Here is a 22,248-nt window from a genome sequence, read left to right as displayed (position 1 = left end):
TCTCCAAGTATCCTCATCTCGTCCAAGTCTCCAAGCATCCTTGTCTCATCCAAATTCCAAGCATCCTCATCTCGTCTAGTCTCCAAATACCCATGTCTTGTTACAGTTCCAGTACCATCGCCTGTCCTCGACCTCTGTCCATCTTGTCGCATCTGCCGTTTCCAGGCGACAGGTCCAAAAGAGCTATCGTGTAGCTGGAGGGCTACCCCAGAAACCAGCATTACGTTGTTGGGTCTCTTCCGGTGCATTCAGGTTCGGCAGATGTCAGGGCTCCTGGTGTTCAGCCCGTCTGCCCATGCTCGGACACGTCTTGCCTGCCATGGCGCTTCCTCGAAGCTCCTCTGCAGTCACGCCATGGTCCAAGGGCACACCAATCTCCCCAGAATCAGTACTGTTCCCTAGCACTCCCTCAACAGTTTGCGAAGGCCTTGTGTCCAGTGAGCATGTTCCTGTGAGGGGCCCACGCCTTCTTCCAGAGTTCCTGATTCAAGAACTTTTTGTTCAAGAATTTTTTTGTGTTCAAACCTTTTTGAGTATCCCACGACCTGCTGGAGGTGTCAGCCTTGTTGGGAATTTTTAAAAATTTTATTACCACCGGCAGGAGGAACTAGCATCTGCTCGTTATTAAGAACTTTCTCTGGGAATCTTCCATATGGCCTGGATCTATTTTTGTTTTATGACCTGCAGGAGGCGCCGCACCCAGGATCACTAGCTTCCATTAACTGCTAAAGCTTCAGGCTCCTTTCTTCTGCGTCCGCTTTGTCAAGATGATTATACTTTTCCCCGGATATATTTTTTTCTCACAACCTGTAGGGGGCGCCTGCACACGGGGGCGCCTGCACACAGGCTCACTAGTCTTTTCTAAGCCGCTAAAGTTCCTGGTTCCTCTTCTCTGTACCCACTTCATCAAGATTTTAATATTTTTCCCTGGGTACTTTTTTCATGGCTGGCAGGAGGTGCCTGCACCCAGGAGTTTTCGTAGCTGGAAACCCTGTGCCTTTCATCCACCAGCTTCACTATCTTACAAGGAATATCGACTCTTCAAGTGTTGCGAAAGTCGGCCAAACGGGACCGCAGGCAGACCCCTCCACCTATTGGCTCGGCCGACTCTGCCTCCTCGGACCTGGGAACCTTGCTACAGCCGGCGAGCAGCGCCGTGGCACTCCCTCTGGACCGCCAAGCCGGCGGCTCCTGCTCTGGCCTTCCTCCTGAGCCCTGGCTTCCCAGGCGCGCGCCCACACCTGACCCCTTTTTCAGGGGTCACCGTGGGAGGGGTCCAGACTCCTCCTCCCAAACCTGCAGGTATTTAAGGCAGGGCCTGCTTCTCAGGCCTTGCCTTAGCTACTCCTGGCTCTAGTTCCTGTTTGGATCTGCCATTGTCTGTTACCTGTTACCTGTTTTCTGTCTCCTGCTTCTCTGTGCCAAGACCCTTGCCTGCCTAACTATGAGATATGCTGCCTGCCAAGACCTTTGCCTGCTTGACTATGAAATACGCTGCATGCCAAGACCTTTGCTTGCCTGACTACGAGATACGCTGCCTGCCAAGACCCTTGCCTGCCTGACTATGAGATACGCTGCCTGCCAAGACCCTTGCCTGCCTATGAGATACGCTGCATGCCAAGACCCTTGCCTGCCTGAGTACGAGATTATGCTGCCTGCCAGACTATGAGAAATGCTGCCTGCCAAGACCCTTGCCTGCCTGAGTACGAGATATGCTGCCTGCCAAGACCCTTGCCTGCCTGACTATGAGAAATGCTGCCTGCCAAGACCCTTGCCTGCCTGACTATGAGAAATGCTGCCTGCCAAGACCCTTGCCTGCCTGCCTGTCTCCAGACTGTTCCTTTGCCCTGCTCCATGACTGCAAGTATCTGGAAGGTGGGAACCAAAGAGAATTTAAAACAAATTTTCTCTTCTTTACTTCATGCTGTTTCTATATGACCACAAGCTTCCTATGCCACTGCACAGCAAACTTGCAGAAACCATAAGTGTGTGAGGGAAGAACATATTAGCAGTGGAGATAGTCCCAAGTTTACTTGTTTTTAGAACGTTAAGCCCAAGAAAGCAGGATGTGAGTTAACTGAAAGAGATCACAGATAATAAGTATCGACCTTTTTCTGAATAGGTCATAATGACCCAATGAGAGCTATGCATCCCCTGGAGTCAGATGATCCAATCACATATCTGAAAGGCATGGCCATTAAACAGCATGAACTTGTCAGAGCTGCTTAGCAACCATAAAGGTAGCCAATAATGAACCAGATACCCATGACGACAAGCTAAGTTCCGCCCATGATGACAATTTGTAGCTCAAAATATGATGATCAAGAAGATCTAACAGAAAGGGTCCCAGCAGCAAAGAGGCATTCTCTGCTTAAGACTTCTTCAATTGCCTAAAGGCATCTGAAACAACTAAACTTCAGCTGATATAAATCTTAGTTGGGAGTTATATAATTCTGTTTAGAGTTATCTGATTAGCTTCACAGGGTGAGCAATGAATGTGTTGAACTTGTACAATAAACTTTACACAATTCCATTACTATCTTCTATTTATTTTGAATCTGATAAAGTGGGATCACCAGCTTACAGGGTTTAATTATAATGTGTAAAGGGTACCTGCAAACTTTAATCTGATGCAGGCTGTTTGAAAATTACCCTCTAAACCAGAGCTCCCCAAACCTGTCCTGGGGACCCCATAGTCAGGCTTCCATGGATATCCACAATGAATATGCATGAGATAAATTTGCATAATGAGTCACCATGATAAGTACATTTTTCTCATGCATAGTCACTGGGGATATCCTAAAAACCTGACAGGCAGTGGGGTCCCCAGGAGAGGTTTGGGAAACCCTGCTCTAAGTTTATTATGCTTCAACTAGCAATTTCTGAGAAAGATGCAAAATGAGTACAAATATATACTAAATAAGGCTCATTAACATTCTCTCTCTCTCTCTCTCTAATTCTAAGCAAATATATATTGTTTATTCTTGTAAAGTTTAACAGCTTGCCTTTCTTGTAGACATTTACCGGCTGAATCCCAAATCTTTTGCTTACACTGATTACAATCATGCTAATCATTTAAATCAGCTATACATGCAGCTTTCATTAGAAGCTCTCCACAAATGGGCTTTAATTTAAACTTTGTTCATCGCATACAAGGCTCATTAAATCTGTACAACTGTTAAATTTTCACATCCATCAGCCTTTGCTTTAATAGTTCCCTGTATTCAAATGCATTAATCAAAGTATTAATGTTTCTGACCAATCCTTCAATATGTTACTGCATTTACTGCAGTAACATATTAGCAGAGAGCTAATCAGGAAGCACAGGCTTTACGTAATCCACCACTACCAATTTGATGCCAAAGCTCTCTTTTCCTATGTCTCGCCTCTCACAAAACCATCCCCCACTCCATTCTCTGATAATGAGGCAAAAAACAAATGCAATGAACTAGCAAACTTTTACCACACCAAGATTAGTAACCTTATTGCAAAATTCCCCCCCTCCGCCCCACCCCCACATACTAGACAGGAAAACACCTGCACCCCCCTTGACACTTTCGACACCACCTCCATTTCAGAGATTTCTAACATACTAAAGAAAATGAAACCCTCTACACACCCTGAGGACTTTATCCCTACTAAAGCCCTCCTTACCATTCCTGATACAATCGCCAAACCCCTATCAGAAATTATCAACTGCTCACTCACCATAGGACAAGTCCCTTCGGCCCTTAAACAAGCCATCCTCAAACCCATTTTAAAGAAACCAAACCTAGACATGGCAGACCCTGCTACCCTTATGCCATCTTCTTGCCAACCTTGGTCTCATACATTTCATCTATGCAGATAATGTACAGAAACTCATCCCTGTCACAGACTCTGTATCTACTGCGCTTAATACCTGGAATAACTGCCTCTCTTCAATCAACTCCCTCCTCACCAACCTCAAGCTGGCCTTGAATACATCCAAAACAGAGCTGCTCTTTATCTCCCCAGCTCGCCTTAACCCACCACCCTCAGAGCATTCCTTCACTTTCTCCCAACAAGTTAGAGATTTAGGCTTTACCCTTGATAACCACCCCAGTCTCCAAAAACATATTAACAATACAACTAAAGACTGTTTTTACAAATTGCAGGTACTAAAAAAACTAAGACCTTTACTACACTACAATGGCTTCCAAACAGTCCTCCAAGCTACCCTCTTCTCTAAGATCGATTACTGTAATTCCCTTCTCTTAGGCCTCCCTGCAACCTCAATCATACCCCTTCAAATGCTGCAAAATGCGGCGGCAAGAATCCTAACTAACACACGCAGATCAGAGCACATCACTCCGATCTTCAAAGACCTCCACTGGCTCCCGATCACTTTGAGAATCATTTATAAGAGCCTTACAATTATTCACAAAACCTTAAATAATCAAAACACCACGTGGCTAAATAAATCCTTCCAATACCACACTTCCAACAGAGCCTCCAGAACCGCGTACCAAGAATCCTTAGCCATTCCCTCCCACAATATCACCCAACTCATATCTACCAAAAAACGGGCATTAACCGTAGCAGATCCAACTTTATGGAACTCTATGCCACCAGATCTCCGCTTAGAACATTGTACTGCCACCTTCAAAAAAAAGCTTAAGACGTGGCTGTTCGAACAAGCCTATACCTGAATTAACCTGCAGTTGAAGTAGCCTACCCTGGAATTAGGTCCCCCTCTATAGTTCCTCCCCTCACTACCTCCCCCTCCAGAACTTTACAAACAATGTTATTATAATTTATTGCTCTATCTATTTAACTCCTTCTCGCTTAGGTCATCTGACCATTTTCTTCAACTCTTCCAAGTTTTTATTCCCCTGTTACATGTAACTTTATCCTTCCCCCTCAATTTCAAAATTTATCCCCTGTTATTTGTAAACCGATGTGATATGTCTATGAACGTCAGTATCTAAAAGTTTTTAAATAAATAAATAATCGATGGTCCCTATTGCTCTAGTTTCATGTGCTTAGTGAATTCATAGAAAGCAGTAAATGCACAGGCATTACTTTCCAGATACCATGTATATGACTAATAACCTCACTGAAAAGTTAAACAGCTACTGGTCTTTCTTTATAAATCTTGTTCATTACAAAGCACTATAGTATTAGACCATTCTCTGATGAAATATTAATTGCATATCTTTAAGACAAAGTCTACAGTGTGTAGTATAGGGTGAATGTATACGAATGATAACTGAAGATATAGTATATAAGTTGCAAGATTTCTATCGTCCTGACTTCCATCAACTGAATTTCAGTGGTCTTACCAGTAGACTGAATTTTCCTTTAAACTCCAACACATATTGAGGATAATTTTCTAAAGAGGTCTAACCAATTACCTAGGAAGTTAGCCAACTAGATTCTTAGGTTTGCCAATTGTCCTCTGCTGAGCGACTAAAGACTGCTGCTTTTAAAGTAGGTGTTCCCGGGGGTGGGGGGGGGGCGCAATGTTTGGGGGGTGTCTAAACTACAGGTGTATTACTGAAGTGTCAAATAAACAAATGTATTTTCTCCCCATGTAATCCCAGCTGCAGACACAGAAATCCAGAGATGGTAATGTGTGTTGAGTTTAGGATCCCAAAGCCTTTTTAAAAGTTGGCTCCAGGGCAAGGGCAAGGTACGTGAGTACAATAATTTCTCCATGAAATTTGCACACGTTAATTCAAGTGGCCCCTGTGTGACTCAATGAAGATTACAGAGTGCACAATGGGGAGAATCAGTTGTTCCCTCCTATGGGAAATGATGTAGAGGTACAATAAAAAGGAAAAGGTTCCAGAAAGTGCGGGGTCATCTAAAAGTCAGAGGGACTGTATGGTAACCATTTGACTGACAGACTGGTTCAGCCCCTAAGGGATGGGTATTGGAAAGGGTTTATTACCCTGGTTAGAACGTGGGCGGGAGCTTCCCCAGAGTCACCAAGCCAGGAGAAGGAAGCAGCTGAGACCCTCTCCTAGGGTACCCAGGGAACAGAGGAAAGAGTTGCCAGAGATATTCCAATAGTGTCTCAGGGAACCTGCGGGAAGTAACTGGGATTTGGATCTGAGCAAAATGTACATAAAGGAAAGGAACTGTAAAGTGACCATGTGGGACCAAAAAGGAAAACCCTGTGCCAGGCTGGATCCTGTAAACAGGGTTGGGAGTCTCCCGTTTCACTTCCAAGGGGAAGTGAGTAGCTTGAAGCCACCTGAGAGCTAAAGTGAGTATAGTGAGAACTACTGTGTCTGACAAGAGAAGGAACAGAGTGGCCTAGTACAGGCTGAAGATGGTGTATACAGATTGTAACATAGTTGGTTTGGAGCTTTCTGGAAGACTGGGAGTGAAATCTCACTGGATTGGCTGTGAAGTTGCAAGTTATACTTTTTCTACCCTTACTGAAGATACTTCTAACAAACTTTTCATTTGGAGCACAATCTTTGATGTGGACAGTGGCTTTTTGGAAGTGCCTGTATGTGTGTGTTCTGTGCCTTTTGTCCCAGCAGAATATCTGCCCCCACCTGAGAATTGTTTTCCTCACTTTGAGTGAGGGCCCCAGGCTCCTCAAAGCTGAGAAAGTGACCCCTGATGGATGGGGTGGGGTAAAACTTGCTCCCATTAGATTCAAGCTCTGACACTGCACCTGTTCCCTCAGGATTGTTATGCTTTCAGGAGACAGTCAGAGACATGATGCAGGGCTTCATAGACCATTGGTTTGATCCTGCATGACATTTCTTATGTTTACTTATTTAAAACACTTCTATCCCATTCGATCCACAGTTCTCAGCTGTTCACAATAAAACATACATAATCCAGCTTTACAATCCAAAAAGGGACTAAGCACACTTAAAAGTTAAAAAAGTTAAAATATTTCATAGTTAAAGACACAGACATGTCATGTTCATCCCTGCCTAATATTCTCAACCAGAGTCAGCAGCATCACCAGACTCCTGTGTCCACTTGACCGTTCCAAGGCACCAGATGCCAACACAGACTGCAGCCTGCCACAGTGCCTTCTAGTATCTACTTGCTCAAATGGTACAAATGCTTTTGTGAGAGGAACTGGAAAGGGGAATGATGAGTGAGGTGCTTAAATTTGCAGATGACACAAAATTATGCAGAGTAGTTAAATCTCAGCGGATTGTGATAAATTGCAGGAGGACCTTGTGAGACTGAAAGATTAAGCACCCAAATGGCAGATGAAATTTAATGTGGACAAGTGCAAGGTGATGAGTATACAGAAAAATAACCTTTTCTGTGGTTACATTATGTTAGGTTCCACATTCGAAGTTACCACCTTGGAAAGAGATTTAGGTGTCATAGTGAATAATACATTGAAATTTCGGCTCAATGTATTGTGGTGGTAATAAGCAAACAGAATGTTAGGAATTTTTAGGACGGGAATGGCGAATAAAATGGTGGATGTCATAATACCTCTGCATCGCTCCATGGTGAGAGTGCACCTTGAATAGTGTGAGTAGTTCTGGTCGCGGCATCTCAAAAAAGATATAGTTGCGATGGAGAAGGTACAGAGAAGGGCGACCAAAATAATAAAGGGGATGGAACGGCTCCCCTATTAGGAAAGACTAAAGAGGTTAAGGTTGACAGAGGTCTACAAAATCATGAAAGGACTTGACGGGTAAATGTGAATCGGTTATTTACTCTTTTGGGTAATAGAAGAACTAGGGAGCACTCCATGAAGTTAGCAAGTGGCTCAATTTAAAACAAATCATAGAAAATTCTTTTTCACTCAACACATAATTAAGCTCTGGAATACATTGCCAGAGGATGTGGTTAAGGCAGTTAATGTAGCTGGGTTTAAAAAAGGTTTGGATAAGTTTATATCCATAAACTGCTACTAATCAATAAGGATTAGTAACTTGGGATCTATTCATATAGGGGCGGATTTTCAAAGGGTTACAAGCGTATATCACGCACGTAACCCCGACAACCCACTCCTGCGTAAGCCAAATGGGGAAAGCCATCGGTACTCCCCTAGGGCTCGGCGTGCACAAGGTACATAAGTGTGCACCCCCTTGCGCGCACCGACCCCAGATTTTATAACATGCGCGCGGCTGCGCGCACATGTTATAAAATTGGGCGTAGATTTGTGCGTGCCAGGTTGCGCACACAAATCTATGCCCGCTCGTAGGTTAGAAAATCTGGCCCATAATGTCTGGGTACTTGCCAGGTACTTGTGACTTGGTTGGCCACAGTTGGACACAGGATACAGGGCTTCATGGACCTTTGGTCTGACCCAGTATGGCATATCTTATGTTCTTAACTGCTCCCAGCTCCCTTCACATGGTTTTTCAGCATTGCATCCTCACATGTTATGGACTGGAGTACTGCAACAAAGGGGACCAGACAGACAAACGGATGGACACAACTAGGACACAAGGAGGCCAATATTCTGTGCCATTTGACCAGCTAAGCTCAGATTTAGCTGGGCAAACAGTAGGATTTAAAAATCCCGCTCCACTGACAAGCCCCAAGATAGATGGATATTGTGCTATTTCACTAAAATGTTATCCAGCTAGCTTGGGGACAGCCAGTTATCCAGATAAATTCCGATTTTCAGAGTTATCTGGCAAACATAGCTGGATAATTTTTGTAGTCCTAAAGATAGCCAGATAAACTTAACCGGCTAACTTTAAGATACCTGGGTATATTCAACAGTGCAGGTGTGACACTGAATATCTTGAAAACGTCAGCCAGGTAAATTTAGCCAGCTAACATTGCTAGCTGGACAGCTGCTGAAAAGGCACCCCAAGGTGTTTTCTTACAGAAAGGATACCTGAAAAGCAAAGAAAAATAACTATGATCTTGCCAGCCCTACTGATAAGAACATTTTCCTTTTTTATTTTTGAGAATCAAAATCCTTCTTAGTGAAGCCTCGTGCTATAACCCAATTCACACACCTAAGAGCCACCATTTTTTTGGGGCATGGGTTGTCATATACCAAAAAAAAAAAAAAAAATGATGCCCTGAGCACAGCATAGTTTGTTCTAAATTTAGATTTTTGAGTTAAGTGTTTTGGTCCTTGACATTTTATCATTATGTTAAAAATAGTATTTTTGCTAACATCTTGGGTGGCGTCGGAGATAATAGTTAAATATATTTGGGGGAAAAAACAAAAATGAAACCCTAGAATTATTTTTTAAAAAGTAAACAAACGCAATGTACAAGAACCATGGGTCCACTTTTTAAACAAAAGCCAGGGTCAAAATTAGGGAAAGTTTCTCTTTTCATAGTGTAATTAGCATGTGCTTAACCAAGGTGCTAAGGTATATGTAATCCAGATTGCCAAAATAATTTGATATTTTGTGCAATAACATTTTTAAACCACAGTAACGTATTCATGTTTACCTAGCAAAATTATTACATTTTTTTCAGCAGAAGAGAGGCTTTTTATTGGTGCAAAGATGTTATGCTTGCCCATAATCTCTTCTGAACAAAATAAAGTGTTGAGCCACAGTGCTTTTCAGTAATAATCTTCCAGTTCAAGGTAGCTTGTGGTACAATTCCTATACAAATAAAAACAATTGTCAAGAATTTCTGAAACCTTCTTTTTGGTTCATTTCAGAAAATATAGCATGTGGCATGGTGCCTCATAATTCAGACATTGTTTTCATAGAGATAAGAGGGGCAGGGCCTAATATTGTTTCTGGGTGATCTGCAAACCACAGTGGCCGGCTTGCAGTCCATCTCCTGTTTTTCTCTGCACGCATCAGAACCGACCATGACGGCACGCCGCAACTCTGGGGCCACTGATCAGAGATAGGAGGCTGAGCTAGATCAAGCACTGGCTTATGCCAGCTTGGCTGTTCTTATATTCTCATCTGAAACTACATTTAAAAAAAAAAAAAGGGTTTCATGAATTGAAGAAGTCTTTTTTGTTTTAGTTTTCTTACCTTAAAAGCCTCTGGAACTGGAGCAAAAAATCCAGAGTCACACCACTTTCCAGGAGTAATGCTCTGGTTCATGGGGATTGAGGCAAAATTGCTTCAGAAGGAAAACAAAAATCTGCCAGCTATCCCTTGAAACCATCATGCAATCAAGTTTCAGAAAATATAACTTGTGTTAAGATGCCCTTATTGTTTTCACAGGAATCACAGACTTGATGCAACCTATTATCCCACCTTCTTTTCTTTGTATAAATTCAGTGCTTGAACAATAGTTATAATGTGTGGCTTATATTTTGTATAACTACGTATGTGAATTTCAAGCATGTGTGAAACATTCATTGACACAAAGCTTTCTTACTCATAACCTCTTTTTAACTAGAATAAAAGTGTTGCCCTGCACTGTTTATCAGTAATAATCCTCCAGTTCTAGAGGGAATATGGGTAAAAAATAATACTTGCAGAGAAACATTTGCCATTCATTCCTAAAACCCTTTTTTGTATAGTTTTAATGGATATAATGAGTAGTAAGATGCTATATTATGCACATTGTTTGCACAGGAGAAATAGGCAATGGGTCATAGCTAACCTAGATTCAGTCTATACCTACCCATGGTTTTCCTTGTGAATAAAATATCTGAATTATAAATCACCCAGACACAGGTTAGATTATCTAAAATTAGAAAAAAATGGTGTATACAGGAATATATGTAACAATTTACAAAGATCATAACCCATCTTCAACTGAAGCATGATCAGAGAATGTACTTAATTGCAGTACATATGCTCCAGTTCTAAGGGATTATGGGTAACTGCAGTTTGTGCAAAAAAAAAAAAAAAAAAGTACCATTTATTTCTGCTCACATTATTTTATCTACTTGCAAAATATGTAAGTTATGGCTAACTGCATTACTGCTTATTTATTAATTTTGCTGAGGAGTAAGAGAGTGGAATCCAGGCCACATCAATGCTGACTGGGAACCGTCCGCTCTCAAGAATATCACTAGCAACCTTGCAAACTGCAAACAATATGATTAAGATTATGAGATTTATAGGCACTGCTGACAAAAGGTGGGAGAAATATTATACCATGTGTGGGACTATGAACCAATACGCTCTCACAGTACCCTCTGCAGTCCTTTCCCCCTCGCTCCAAGGAAGGAGAAGGCAGGACTGCCAAGAGGACAGTGAGCATGTGGGGATTCACAGCACCATGTAAAATGTAATGTTTCTCCCAGTTTTCCTCAGTATCACCCATTTAGCTCTGCTGTGGAAGGAAAAAGGATTAGTAGTGGCTGGAGGAGGAAGGAGAAATGACCACGGCTATGGTTGTGGTGGTAGGAGTGATAGCCATGGTGGTGAAGGAGAAATATTCATAGCAACAGTGGCCATGGTCATGCGGAAGAAGGCGCAATGGCAATGACGGCAGTGGTAGGGGGTTGGGAGCATTGGAAGGAGGGTTGCAAGTTGAGTTCGGCAATAATTCTTGAGGGTGGGAATTATTGCCTTTTTTCTTTTGTGAAAACATCTGAACAATGACTTATCCTGCAATAAGCATTATTTTCTGAAAGCAGAATAAATAATGTATGACATAATATATAGCACAAGTTATCACACAAATAGGCCGATGCACTAAAGTGGTCAATCTTCTAAATGCAGTTCCGGCACTAAATCAAGCTTCAGTAACTTGATGAATTAAGTTAATTATGTACAACACACTGCACATAATTATATTTCCCTATTTCTCTGTTGTAACCTGGCCCGTTAGAGAGGACGGTAAAAAGTACTTCAACTGTTGGATGAGGGATCTGATTTGAAAGACTCTGGGGAGACTCTCTGAGACCCCCCCCCCCCCCCAAATATCCCCTGTGGCCTCATAGAATTATTATTTGTCAAAAGATATTGCATGAGAAAGCCAAATTTCAGTTAAACTGAAACAGCTTTAACAGATTTAATCAATTCACAAGTGTTTGGAAAATTACATCTGTACAGCCAGGACAAGGACTACATGTCTAGATGCTCCTCTACAATTATACATCTAAGCATATGTAAATGCAAACTGTAGATGTTAGAAAATCTGATAGTCATTGAATCAACCTCACCTGCTGTCTACGTGCGCATTTTAGATGTCTAACTGCCTTACAATGTTCGGAAAATGTAGCCCTTAATTTTTTGACTGTATTAAAACAAATCAGAGTTCTATCAGGAGGCTTTCTACAAGTCGTATTTCTTATAAAGTGCCCAAGAAAGGAAATTCATCTTTCATTGCAAGTGAAAGGATTTAATGTGGGAATATATTTTGCAACTGCCAAACGATTATTATTCCTATGATTAGTTAATGGTGCATTTCCCCTTATAAGTGTTTTCTTTGGGTTAGATGAGTTCAAACGAAAAGAAGTCCAGAGTAACATGGTAACTTAAAAGTGTCTGTTCTTTGAATAAAACACAGTTATTTTGATTGCTGAATCTAAAAATTATTTTAGAAGAACTGAGCCAGTGTTTTAAAGCAGGGAACTGACACAGAGTCAGGAGCAGGTAGCCCTCTCTAAACTTCCATTTCCCCAGTTGTGCATGGCATAATTCCAGCTGCAAGGCCCAGCCCAGGCACTTGGCTCAGATTCTTCTGATTGCAGTTTGACAGGTCCCCATAGTTCTGGCGGGGAGGTGGGCAAGTCCTGCAGCTCCATGCCACGACAGCCGCCTCGCAGAGTGGAAAGCAGCTGTAGTTGCTGCTGCAGGAAAAGAGGGAACGCAGGAGGCCAGGTCTTGCACGCTTACTGGGGCACCCACTGGCTCTTGCCCAGATCCCTGATGGGAGAAAAATGTGAAGCAGGGCCAAAGTGTTACCCTTGTGAGGAAGAAAGGGTAACAACGGCAGTTGCCTCCTCCTCTCTGGTCCAGTGGCCACTGCCACTTCTGCTGCTCTACCCCTGCTGCATCTCTGGGGGGTGACTCATTTACAGTCCAGTTTCCCTTTCCAATTCAGGAGAAAGGGAAGAGAGGAGCAAAACTGAGGGAGAGAGAGAGCTCCACCCGGAGATTCCACCTCTTTCCCAACTCTCATCTGCACTGGGGTCTTCAGGCAGCACCTCCGATAACGCTGGTCCTCGCCTGTGGTGTCACACAATCTCACATTTCACAAACATACGGATGAACCGACAACATACACATGTTTTCTTTCATAAAACAAGCTAAGCAGTAAGATTCCTAAAACAGGATTGGTGGAGGAGGAGGAAGAGATATGGATGCAGAATGATCAATTGAGCTTGGGTGATTTATGAGGAATTTTGACATACAGACCGATCCAGTATGAAAAGATGACTCCATTTATCATCCTCTCCTTGATAGCTACAAGTATATGAGGCCGTAGTACCAATATATCATTCAGCTCTTGGGCTGGTAGAACTAAATCTGGAAGTTGTTCAGGGGCCTGGAAGGGTGGACAAGTTAATTAGGGTACTGTACCTCTTCACCAAGCTGGATCTCTCTGATTGTGCGAAGGAGGAGACACCGCCCTTCAAAAACAATCACACAGTTTGGGTCACAACTGTGATTCAATAGAGACATGCTGGAAAGGAAAAAGAAAACTGATAAATATTGAGAACACATTCTTAGAGAGGCAGCAGTATTTCCCTTCGAAAATCTACGACAGCCGCATATCTCACATACTATGCATTCTGCGTGCTTGGCAGGTGCAAAGTATGTGAGGTAAGGCTGTTGAAAACAGGCTGGAGGATTTCACAATGCTTTCTTTCTCCAGCCCACTGTTTTCTCCCCAAGAGAAAACCATATGCACATTGTCAGCAGCGGGTGTACTTCACCCCCAGAGGGTCAGAGACAAGGTTCAATGGGGACCTTATCTGCAGATGAAATGGTATGTACTCTTGCCCCAATATTATTTAGCAGGAGACCCAACTCCTACTGGGTTATCTAAGAGCACTGACAAACATAGATAAACCTTCAGGCAATTGACTGATTAAGTTAAACCCCTAATAATTGACTACTGAATGATAGGTTTCAAAAGATGAGGTTTAGGAGACTCGTTTCCATTAATAACGAATGAGGACATCTGTTTTACATGGGATACATTCTGCTAAGAGCTTCCTAACCCTAAACTTAGCCCCTAACCCCTTACCCTTTTCCTAACCCAAAGCCCTAACTCTAGCTATAACCCTAGCCCAAGCTGAACCCCACAAATAACATGTTCATTTCATTTACTTGTTTGTCTCGTCTTGTTTTATATAATTTTTTAAATCTTTGTTTCTAGTGTATAATAGTGAACTACAGTTATAAATTCAATTGCAATATTTCTGGTGTAATATTTTGAATCTGTAAAATATCTTTTTTCAGAAATGATGACTGGGCACAAGTACAAGACATTCTGAAAGGTAAGAAGCTACAATTTGGAATGTGATTTATCTGGACACCTCTCATCATAAATAATGGGTCACCCCTAGTGGACTATCAGATTTATGGTCATTTTCAGTAGTTTAGGTATCAGGACAACACTTCACCTTGCCCCGTTTTGGCCCCAATTAGTGAATTATTGTACGTTATCTTGCTCTAGACAGATGGACAGAATCAATGCTGTAAGGCTTTCAGGCTTGGTTGAAAGGCATAAAAAATTGAAAAAAAAATTTATCCAAACACAGAGAAAAAAACTTATAATATATATATTTTTAATTAATTTAGTTGTTATTGTTTTTGGGGTTTTTTTGCCCAGCAGTTTCCTCTGACTCCTTTAGGCATCCAGCAAAAAATGAACGAGCCTTTTTTCACTTCTACCCAGGTTACTTTTCCTTCTTTTTTTTTTCCTTTTTTCCTCTTTGCTCCTTCAGTCTTTGAGTCTAGTAGCTCTCCTACTTCTTTACTCAGCTTTGACAAACAACCCCATTTGCCAAGTTTAGCTGTATACCCTTTAGAACAGTGATAAATGGGGGTTTGTTTGTCAATGCTGAGTAGAAAAGTAGGAGAGCTACTACACTCAAAGACTGGAGATGAAAGGAGAAGAAAGTTGCAGGAGAGCCAAATTTGATCAATTAGCAGTCAATCAAATTAAATAAATAATGAAAAAAAATTATAACCATCTATCTTCTGTTGTGAAGGATCTTCAAAGAGTGGTGTGAGGGGATGCCGTTGGGTAGAGAAGGGAGCATGAAAGGGGACAACCCAGGGAAGAATCCATACACCTGAACTCAGAAGGGCACAGACATCTGATCATCCCCCCCGCCCACCCCCCCATGACCACCCTGTAGTGTAAACACCACAATGGCTGGACCACACACTCTACTAGTCTCTCAAAGATCACAGAAAAGAGCTCTGCACTCAAATAAAAATAAATGGTGAGTCCATAAAAGCTTTTGAAACTCAGACTGCTATTAGGATGCAAGCATCCAAATGCCTACAGTAGTCTATGATTGCATTAACAATGTCAATGGCAGCAAAGATGGTTGTCATTTGGTAACCTATTGCTTGGACTTACATTTGCTTTCTCTCAAGTTAATCTTATTTTTGAAGTACTAAGTGTGTGTTGGTAATGTCTCCTCTGTCAGTTCTTTCTCTGTCTGTGCTATTCTATCCCTTTCCTCCATGACTCCCCATCCTGCTGGTGCCATGTGAAAACATTCTTTTTACATTGGAGGAAGGGGGACATGCGAGGAAGGACTGGAGGGACTCACTGGCTAGAAATGTGTGTATTGAGGGAGTCTCCTTGGAAGGAGATCCCCTTCTTTTGTGACTAGTCAAAGGGTGAGGCTGGGATCCCCTTCAAAAACTGCTATTCAAGTTGAAGCCTCAAAACACCTGCAGTTCTCCTTGGACTGACCAACCACAACTAAGCCAGCAGTGATCATGTCAATCATGTTATTATTTAGTTTTTTATTTTATTACATTTATTTACCTCTCAGCATTCCCATATGCTGGGCAGGTTACAAATATCTTGCAGACTGCTTTATAAACTGTGACGTGTGCTTTATAAACTGTGAAGTGACACCCTCTCAGACCATACCGTGTAATGTGTGCATAGTTCTGTATATGTTTATATTTTATATTCACATATATATTTTTCCCTCAACACCTTATACTCTCTGATTACCATGTTTTTGTACCCCCCCCCCTTTTTACCATGCCATGTAACCAAATCATTCCATGTATTTTCTCTATCATGTTATATGTTATCTGTAAACCGATACGATATGCAAACGGCTATCGGTATATAAAAACCTTTAAATAAATAAATAAAATAAATAAGTGTGACACAAGACTTGAAGAGGCTCTGTGATGTATACCACATTTGTCTGAGAATACATATTTAGGTACATGTGTAAGAATTCCAGAAAAAGAACGTGTTGGCTGTGTTTTGGTTTGGCAAAAAAAGTATGGTCAAAGGTATTCATCCTCAAGGGTTTATGGGTACAGCTATTTCCTGTACATGACCTTCATTTTGCAGGCCTTCTGTTTGCAATTAGTTGAGCCTTTTCAATAGTGTGTATGTTGACAAGTTAATACCAGTCCAAGGCAGATTTTACATTTCAGGTTATTAGCAAGCACTCGTAAATACTGTGGGAAAAGCATGCCATGCTCTTTACCTTGTACATGCTAAAGTCTCATTTGTATCTGATGTTCTTTTATTTAAATATGCAGACGTACTACTATTAGCGTGCTCACACTAATCTTTTTCCAGACCACTTTAATGTGTACATTAAAACATTATGAGCACATTATTCTTGGTGTGCACATATTGGGCAGGATTTTAAAACATAGACGCATGGCCTACATGTGCGCGCGATACCCGGCACATGCACATATACGCCCGATTTTATAGCAGGCGCGCGCATGTTATAAAATCTGGGGTTGGCGTGCACAAGGGGGTGCACGCATTGACTGTTCTACATAGATCAAGTTGTTCACCAGTCGTAACTAGCTGGCATTAAGCATTTTCTGTTTCCCTGAAGAAGGAGTGTCTTCCGAAACATTGCAGTGTCAGACAGAACAAGACATCTTATCAAAAAAAGGCCCGGCATGACCTGATTGTGTACTACACACAGACTGGTAACATAAAGACCTAACAGATACTTGACTAAAAGGTGGACTTAAGACTATTCTATAGATATGTGCATGATAGCTTCTCATTGAAGAAGCACTGACTTGCCGTGACCAATGATTAGAAAAGCCCTAGTGCCTTCTAGAGCTTCATTCAAAAAGCTTGTAGCCTCTAGCGGCATTATATGAGGTCACTACAAAGACAAAAATTATTAGCTACCCTGTTATATTATTCATAGATGGATTTCATATAATTTGCTATTTATTATTTTTCAGTCATTTCTGGATTTTGTCTTTTTATTCCTAACATGTACAAAGTATCAATTTTTTTTTTTTAAAGATAGAAAACATATCCCCAGTGGAGCAAGCAGAGGATCAGGTGTGATGCTGTGTTTTGTAGGAGGTGAGAGGAAGGATACCATGAAAAAATAGAAATAAAGCATCTGGTGAGCCCCATGCTTGAATGATATAGGACATATTTTGAGAGATATTGAGAAGGTGAAGGTGAGATGTCAGGGAGAAAGAAGCAATATGCGGGAGGAAAGAGACAAGCATTAAACAGACTGCCAAGGTTGTTTATTTGATTCGAAAGATGAACATAGCAGATTTAAATGAACCCCATGAGCCATTTCCTGTTAGGAATGAGTTTGCAGTCCAGCAGGGAGTTTCAAAATTGCCTCTATGCTATATGGTGCTTCCTTTTTCAGTAGCCCCTCTAGCTACCAAGAGAAAAGAATTAGTTTGTAATATTAAATTGAAGTGTTTATACTACCTGGGATAGAGGCCAACACCAACTTCCTGCATTTCTCCATCACTGATGGTAAAACTGTTACAGGTCACCTGTAAAACAAAACCAACAGGTTTAAGATTATTATTATTCAGGCTTAAATGAAAGAACTTTAAAAAATCCTTAAAGAATACAACATAGGGCATTTAAGTAACAACCTGGTACAGATAATAAGAACGACCAAATCAAACACCACAACTCTAAATAACTTACTAATGTTAACATTTATCTTAGTAAATGCTCAATCAATCACTAAAAAATTCCCAAACATCTCCGACCTACTGTATGACAATAAACCCAACTTTGTTGCAATTACAGAATCATGGTTAAAAAAATCTGATGTAGTCTTAAAAAATCAAATCGTACACAAAAATTATGAGGTTTTCTCAGTCCCAAGAATAAATAAACGTGGAGGCGGCCTACTACTAATTATCGAAAAAGCTTTTAAATGTAAACTAATCCCAATAATACCTCCATCTAACCATGAAATTGCCATCTTCAACACCAACAATATACAAATATGCCTTATATACTGCCCACCTAGTTTACTAGAGCTAAATATGTCACCACTAATCGAGTTTCTGACAACACACCTAAACACCTCTAAACCTACCATAGTGTTAGGTGACTTTAATCTACACATGGACATCCAACCCCTTTCTAACACATGCCAGACACTAATGGATGCCATGACAGCACTAGGGTTTTCACTAATAACCGATAAACCAACACACAGAGCCGGACACTCACTTGATCTAACATTCATAAATAGCAACTATTTACAACACTTAGCTACAAGCTACACACAAATTCCTTGGTCTGACCACCTCCTTATTCAGTCCAATATTAATATTCTCAATCCTCAGACCATACAAACTCATAATCCCATACAATTTAAATATCGACCACCCTATAACAACGATGAACTAAAGGACAAATTAGAAGAAGAACTGAAAGACATAAAGCTCAATGATTGTAACTCAGCTACGGAACTTTGGTTAGACTCAGTTAAAAAGATAGCCGATGAAATAAACCCCACCAAAACAATAACTATCAAAGAAACAAAACAAAATAACCACTGGCATAAAGCAAAAAGAAAAGATGCAAAAAGAAAGCTCAGAAAATTTGAAAACAACTGGAGAAAACAGAAGACAACCGAAAACCTAACCAAATTCAGGAAACATCTAGTTTTCTACAAACAACTGATCCTTAATACTAAAAAATAATACTATTCCAATAAAATAGAAAAGTTTGCCAATAACCCAAGAACCTTATTCTCCATAGTAACAAATCTCACAAATGACAAACAAGAATTACCTCAATGTCTTCCTGAATCAAAATGCAACGAATTAGCCAAATTATTTAGTGACAAAATATTAAACCTAAGAAACAAACTCCCAAAAAACAGCAAACAAGCAATCGTAAAGCAAAAAAGAGATGTTAACATATGGTCCTCATTTATAGAAATATCAGAACAAGAAGTTGAATCAATGATAAAAAATATAAACCCTGCTCCACACAAAATCCATACAATACCAACAACTGAGATAAAAAAGATTACCAATGTAGTAACCCCAACACTATCTAATATCATAAACCTATCCCTAACTGAAGGATTAATGCCAGAGACACTGAAAGGGGCAATCATAAAACCAATCATCAAAAAGAAAAACAGTGACCCACTAATCCTCAATAACTACCGCCCAGTCTCAAACCTCCCTTTATTAGCTAAATTAATTGAGAAAACAGTACAGAAACAGCTAGTCAAACACCTAGACAATAATAGCATACTGTACCCCTCACAACACGGCTTCCGAAAACACTACAGCACCAAGACATTACTTCTCTCACTAACAGACAACATACTAAGAGGTTTTGATAACAGTAAACATTACATCCTTATAATGCTCGACTTATCTGCAGCCTTTGATACAGTAAACCACAAAATACTACTAAAAAGACTTGAAGAAATTGGATTACGTGACAAAACAATAAACTGGTTCAGATCCTACCTAAACAATAGGTTCTTTTAAGTCCAGATAAAAAACACATTATCAAAAAAATTTAAACTTGAAACAGGAGTATCCCAGGGTTCAGTGCTATCTGCTACCCTCTTTAACATATATATGCTACCCTTATGTCATCTGCTGGCAGACGACATTCAATTAATTCTACCAATAAACGACACAATTGAAAAAACATTAAGTCTAGCTAACATGTACCTAGACATAATTAAACAACTACAAAAGCAAATGGAACTGGTTATCAACATTGACAAAACTGAATTCCTTCACCTTGAGAGAAAACATACAGAAATCATTCAAACACCGATAACTCTAAGAAATAACCAGACAATTGAGCTAGCCGAAAAAGTAAGGAATCTGGGAGTAATAATGGACCCAGAAATCAACCTGAAGCAACACATATCTATAAAAGTAAGAGAAGGCTACGCAAAACTTATGATCCTCAGAAGATTGAAACCATTACTCACACCTGCCTACTTCAGAACAGTATTACAAACACTTATCTTTTCCAGCACTGACTACTGCAATGCACTCTTACTAGGACTCCCAAGCACATCAATAAGACCACTCCAGATACTTCAAAATACTGCAGCTAGAATACTGACGGGAAAAAAGAGGAGAGACCATATAACTGAAACTCTAGCAGACTTACATTGGTTGCCCATCGAATACAGGATAAAATACAAGGCTTTATGTACCATACACAAACTAATATATGATAAAGAAGCAGACTGGCTAAACACAGCCTTACGAGTACACGTCCCACAAAGAAACCTCTGCTCAGCAAACAAAGCACTACTAACAATCCCTTCAGTAAAGTCAGCAAAATTAACCCAAGTGAGAGAAAGGGCTTTATCATTGGCTGGGCCCATACTATGGAACACGATGCCCCCTGAACTCAGATTACAGAATAATCTCAAAACTTTTAAGAAAAATTTAAAAACATGGCTCTTTAAAAAAGCCTTCACTAAAGAGTCTGGAGGGTAGAGAATGAAAGAACACGGAAACACAGATGAGAATTATTTTATTCAATTCTACATTTAAGAAGTAATATCTCAAAGAGATAGTAACTCAATAATATACCTAGACTAGACCAACCTTGCTCAAATATTGATTTTATTTATGAAATTGTAACTGAACTTTATTGGTACCTGTTAGAATGTACGATAACCTACATTACATACCTTAGTCTATGTGCCTATTTGTAAACCGTTGCGATGGTATATAACTTAGCAACGGCATAGAAAAGTGTTTAAATAAATAAATAAAATAAATAAATAAATTGCATTATAAGGGAATAAAGCCTAGCACTGGCACTCATTTACTTCTAGCTACTATTGCTATGACACACTATGATTTTGTAATTGAATGCAGAGGGGTGAAGTCTATATGTATCTTTTAGATACAGACTTTAACCCAAATTTTCAAAGTGAACTTATGCACATACGTTTGATTAAAAATGCACACAAAAGTGCTGTGGTACATGAACTAACTCACTCGTGTAAAATTATACCTACTCTATCAAGTGCACAATATGTGTGGATGAACTTACACACAATTGGCCAGATTTTAAAAGGGTTATGCGCATAAGTTATGCGCGTAACACTTTTAAAACCCCCTGCGCGCGCCGAGCCTATTTTCCATAGGCTCGGCGGCGCGCACAAGCCCCGGGACACGCACAAGTCCCGGGGCTTCGCAAGAGGGGCGTGCCGGGTGGGCGGCGCGATTTTCGGGTCGTTCCATGGGGGCGTGTCGGGGGCGTGGTGCTGTCCCTGGGGCGTGTTCGAGGCCTCTGGACCAGCCCCCGGGTTGGGTGATGGTGCGCCAGCAGCCCGCTGGCACGTGCAGAGTTTGCCAACAAAGGTAGGGGGAAGGGTTAGATAGGGCCAGGGGGGTGGGCTAGGGAGGGGAAGGTGCGGGGGGATAGAAGGAAAGTTCCCTCCAGAGGGAACAGGCAGCGCGCGCAGGGCTCAGCACACGCAAGGGCTCGACGCGAACAAGTTGCACAAATGTGCACCCCCTTGCGCGCGCAGAGCCTGGTGCGCGAACAATAGTATGCGCGCGCGTAGATTTAGAAAATCTACCCCAATAGGCATAGTTATGCATCTTAAAAGTAGCATATATCACAAACATTTTCAAAAGCCTATTTATGCACTTAAAGGTGAATTTTAAAAACCGGGCATGCAGCAAAACTTAGAGATGTACGTACATGTAGGACATGTGCGTGTCCACTCGATTTTAAAAGCTGCCCGCATGTGTGCTCAAGTCCTGATGCATGAATATCTCACATCGAACAACAATGGGGCGGAATGTTGGCATGCTATCGGTGTTCTGCAGCAGGGTGAAGAGATCTGTGTGTAAGTACCTACACTCCTGCGCACACGCCTAGGTATATTTGAGTGGAAATTTACTTCTGCTATGGAGGAGGTGTAAGTGTTAATAAAACTATTTCCAGGCATCTCTAAAGTGTTTGAGGGGTCTG

General features: G+C 41.1%; 1 protein-coding gene across 1 annotated transcript in view; it reads right to left on the bottom strand.

Moving 5' to 3' along the window:
- SMYD3 (SET and MYND domain containing 3) overlaps window positions 1-22,248 on the bottom strand; it is a 1,539,893-nt gene that overhangs the window by 274,538 nt on the left and 1,243,107 nt on the right. Inside the window, exons 6-7 of the mRNA XM_029593951.1 lie at window positions 17,728-17,795; window positions 13,380-13,482 (exon numbers count right to left, since the gene is read on the bottom strand). Of these exons, the coding sequence (XP_029449811.1) occupies window positions 13,380-13,482; window positions 17,728-17,795 (171 nt within the window). The remainder of the gene's footprint in view (window positions 1-13,379; window positions 13,483-17,727; window positions 17,796-22,248) is intronic.

Source organism: Rhinatrema bivittatum, chromosome 3, assembly GCF_901001135.1.
Source record: "Rhinatrema bivittatum chromosome 3, aRhiBiv1.1, whole genome shotgun sequence".
In the NCBI taxonomy this organism is placed as follows: Eukaryota; Metazoa; Chordata; class Amphibia; order Gymnophiona; family Rhinatrematidae; genus Rhinatrema; species Rhinatrema bivittatum.
This window is presented reverse-complemented; position numbering and strand designations above follow the sequence as displayed.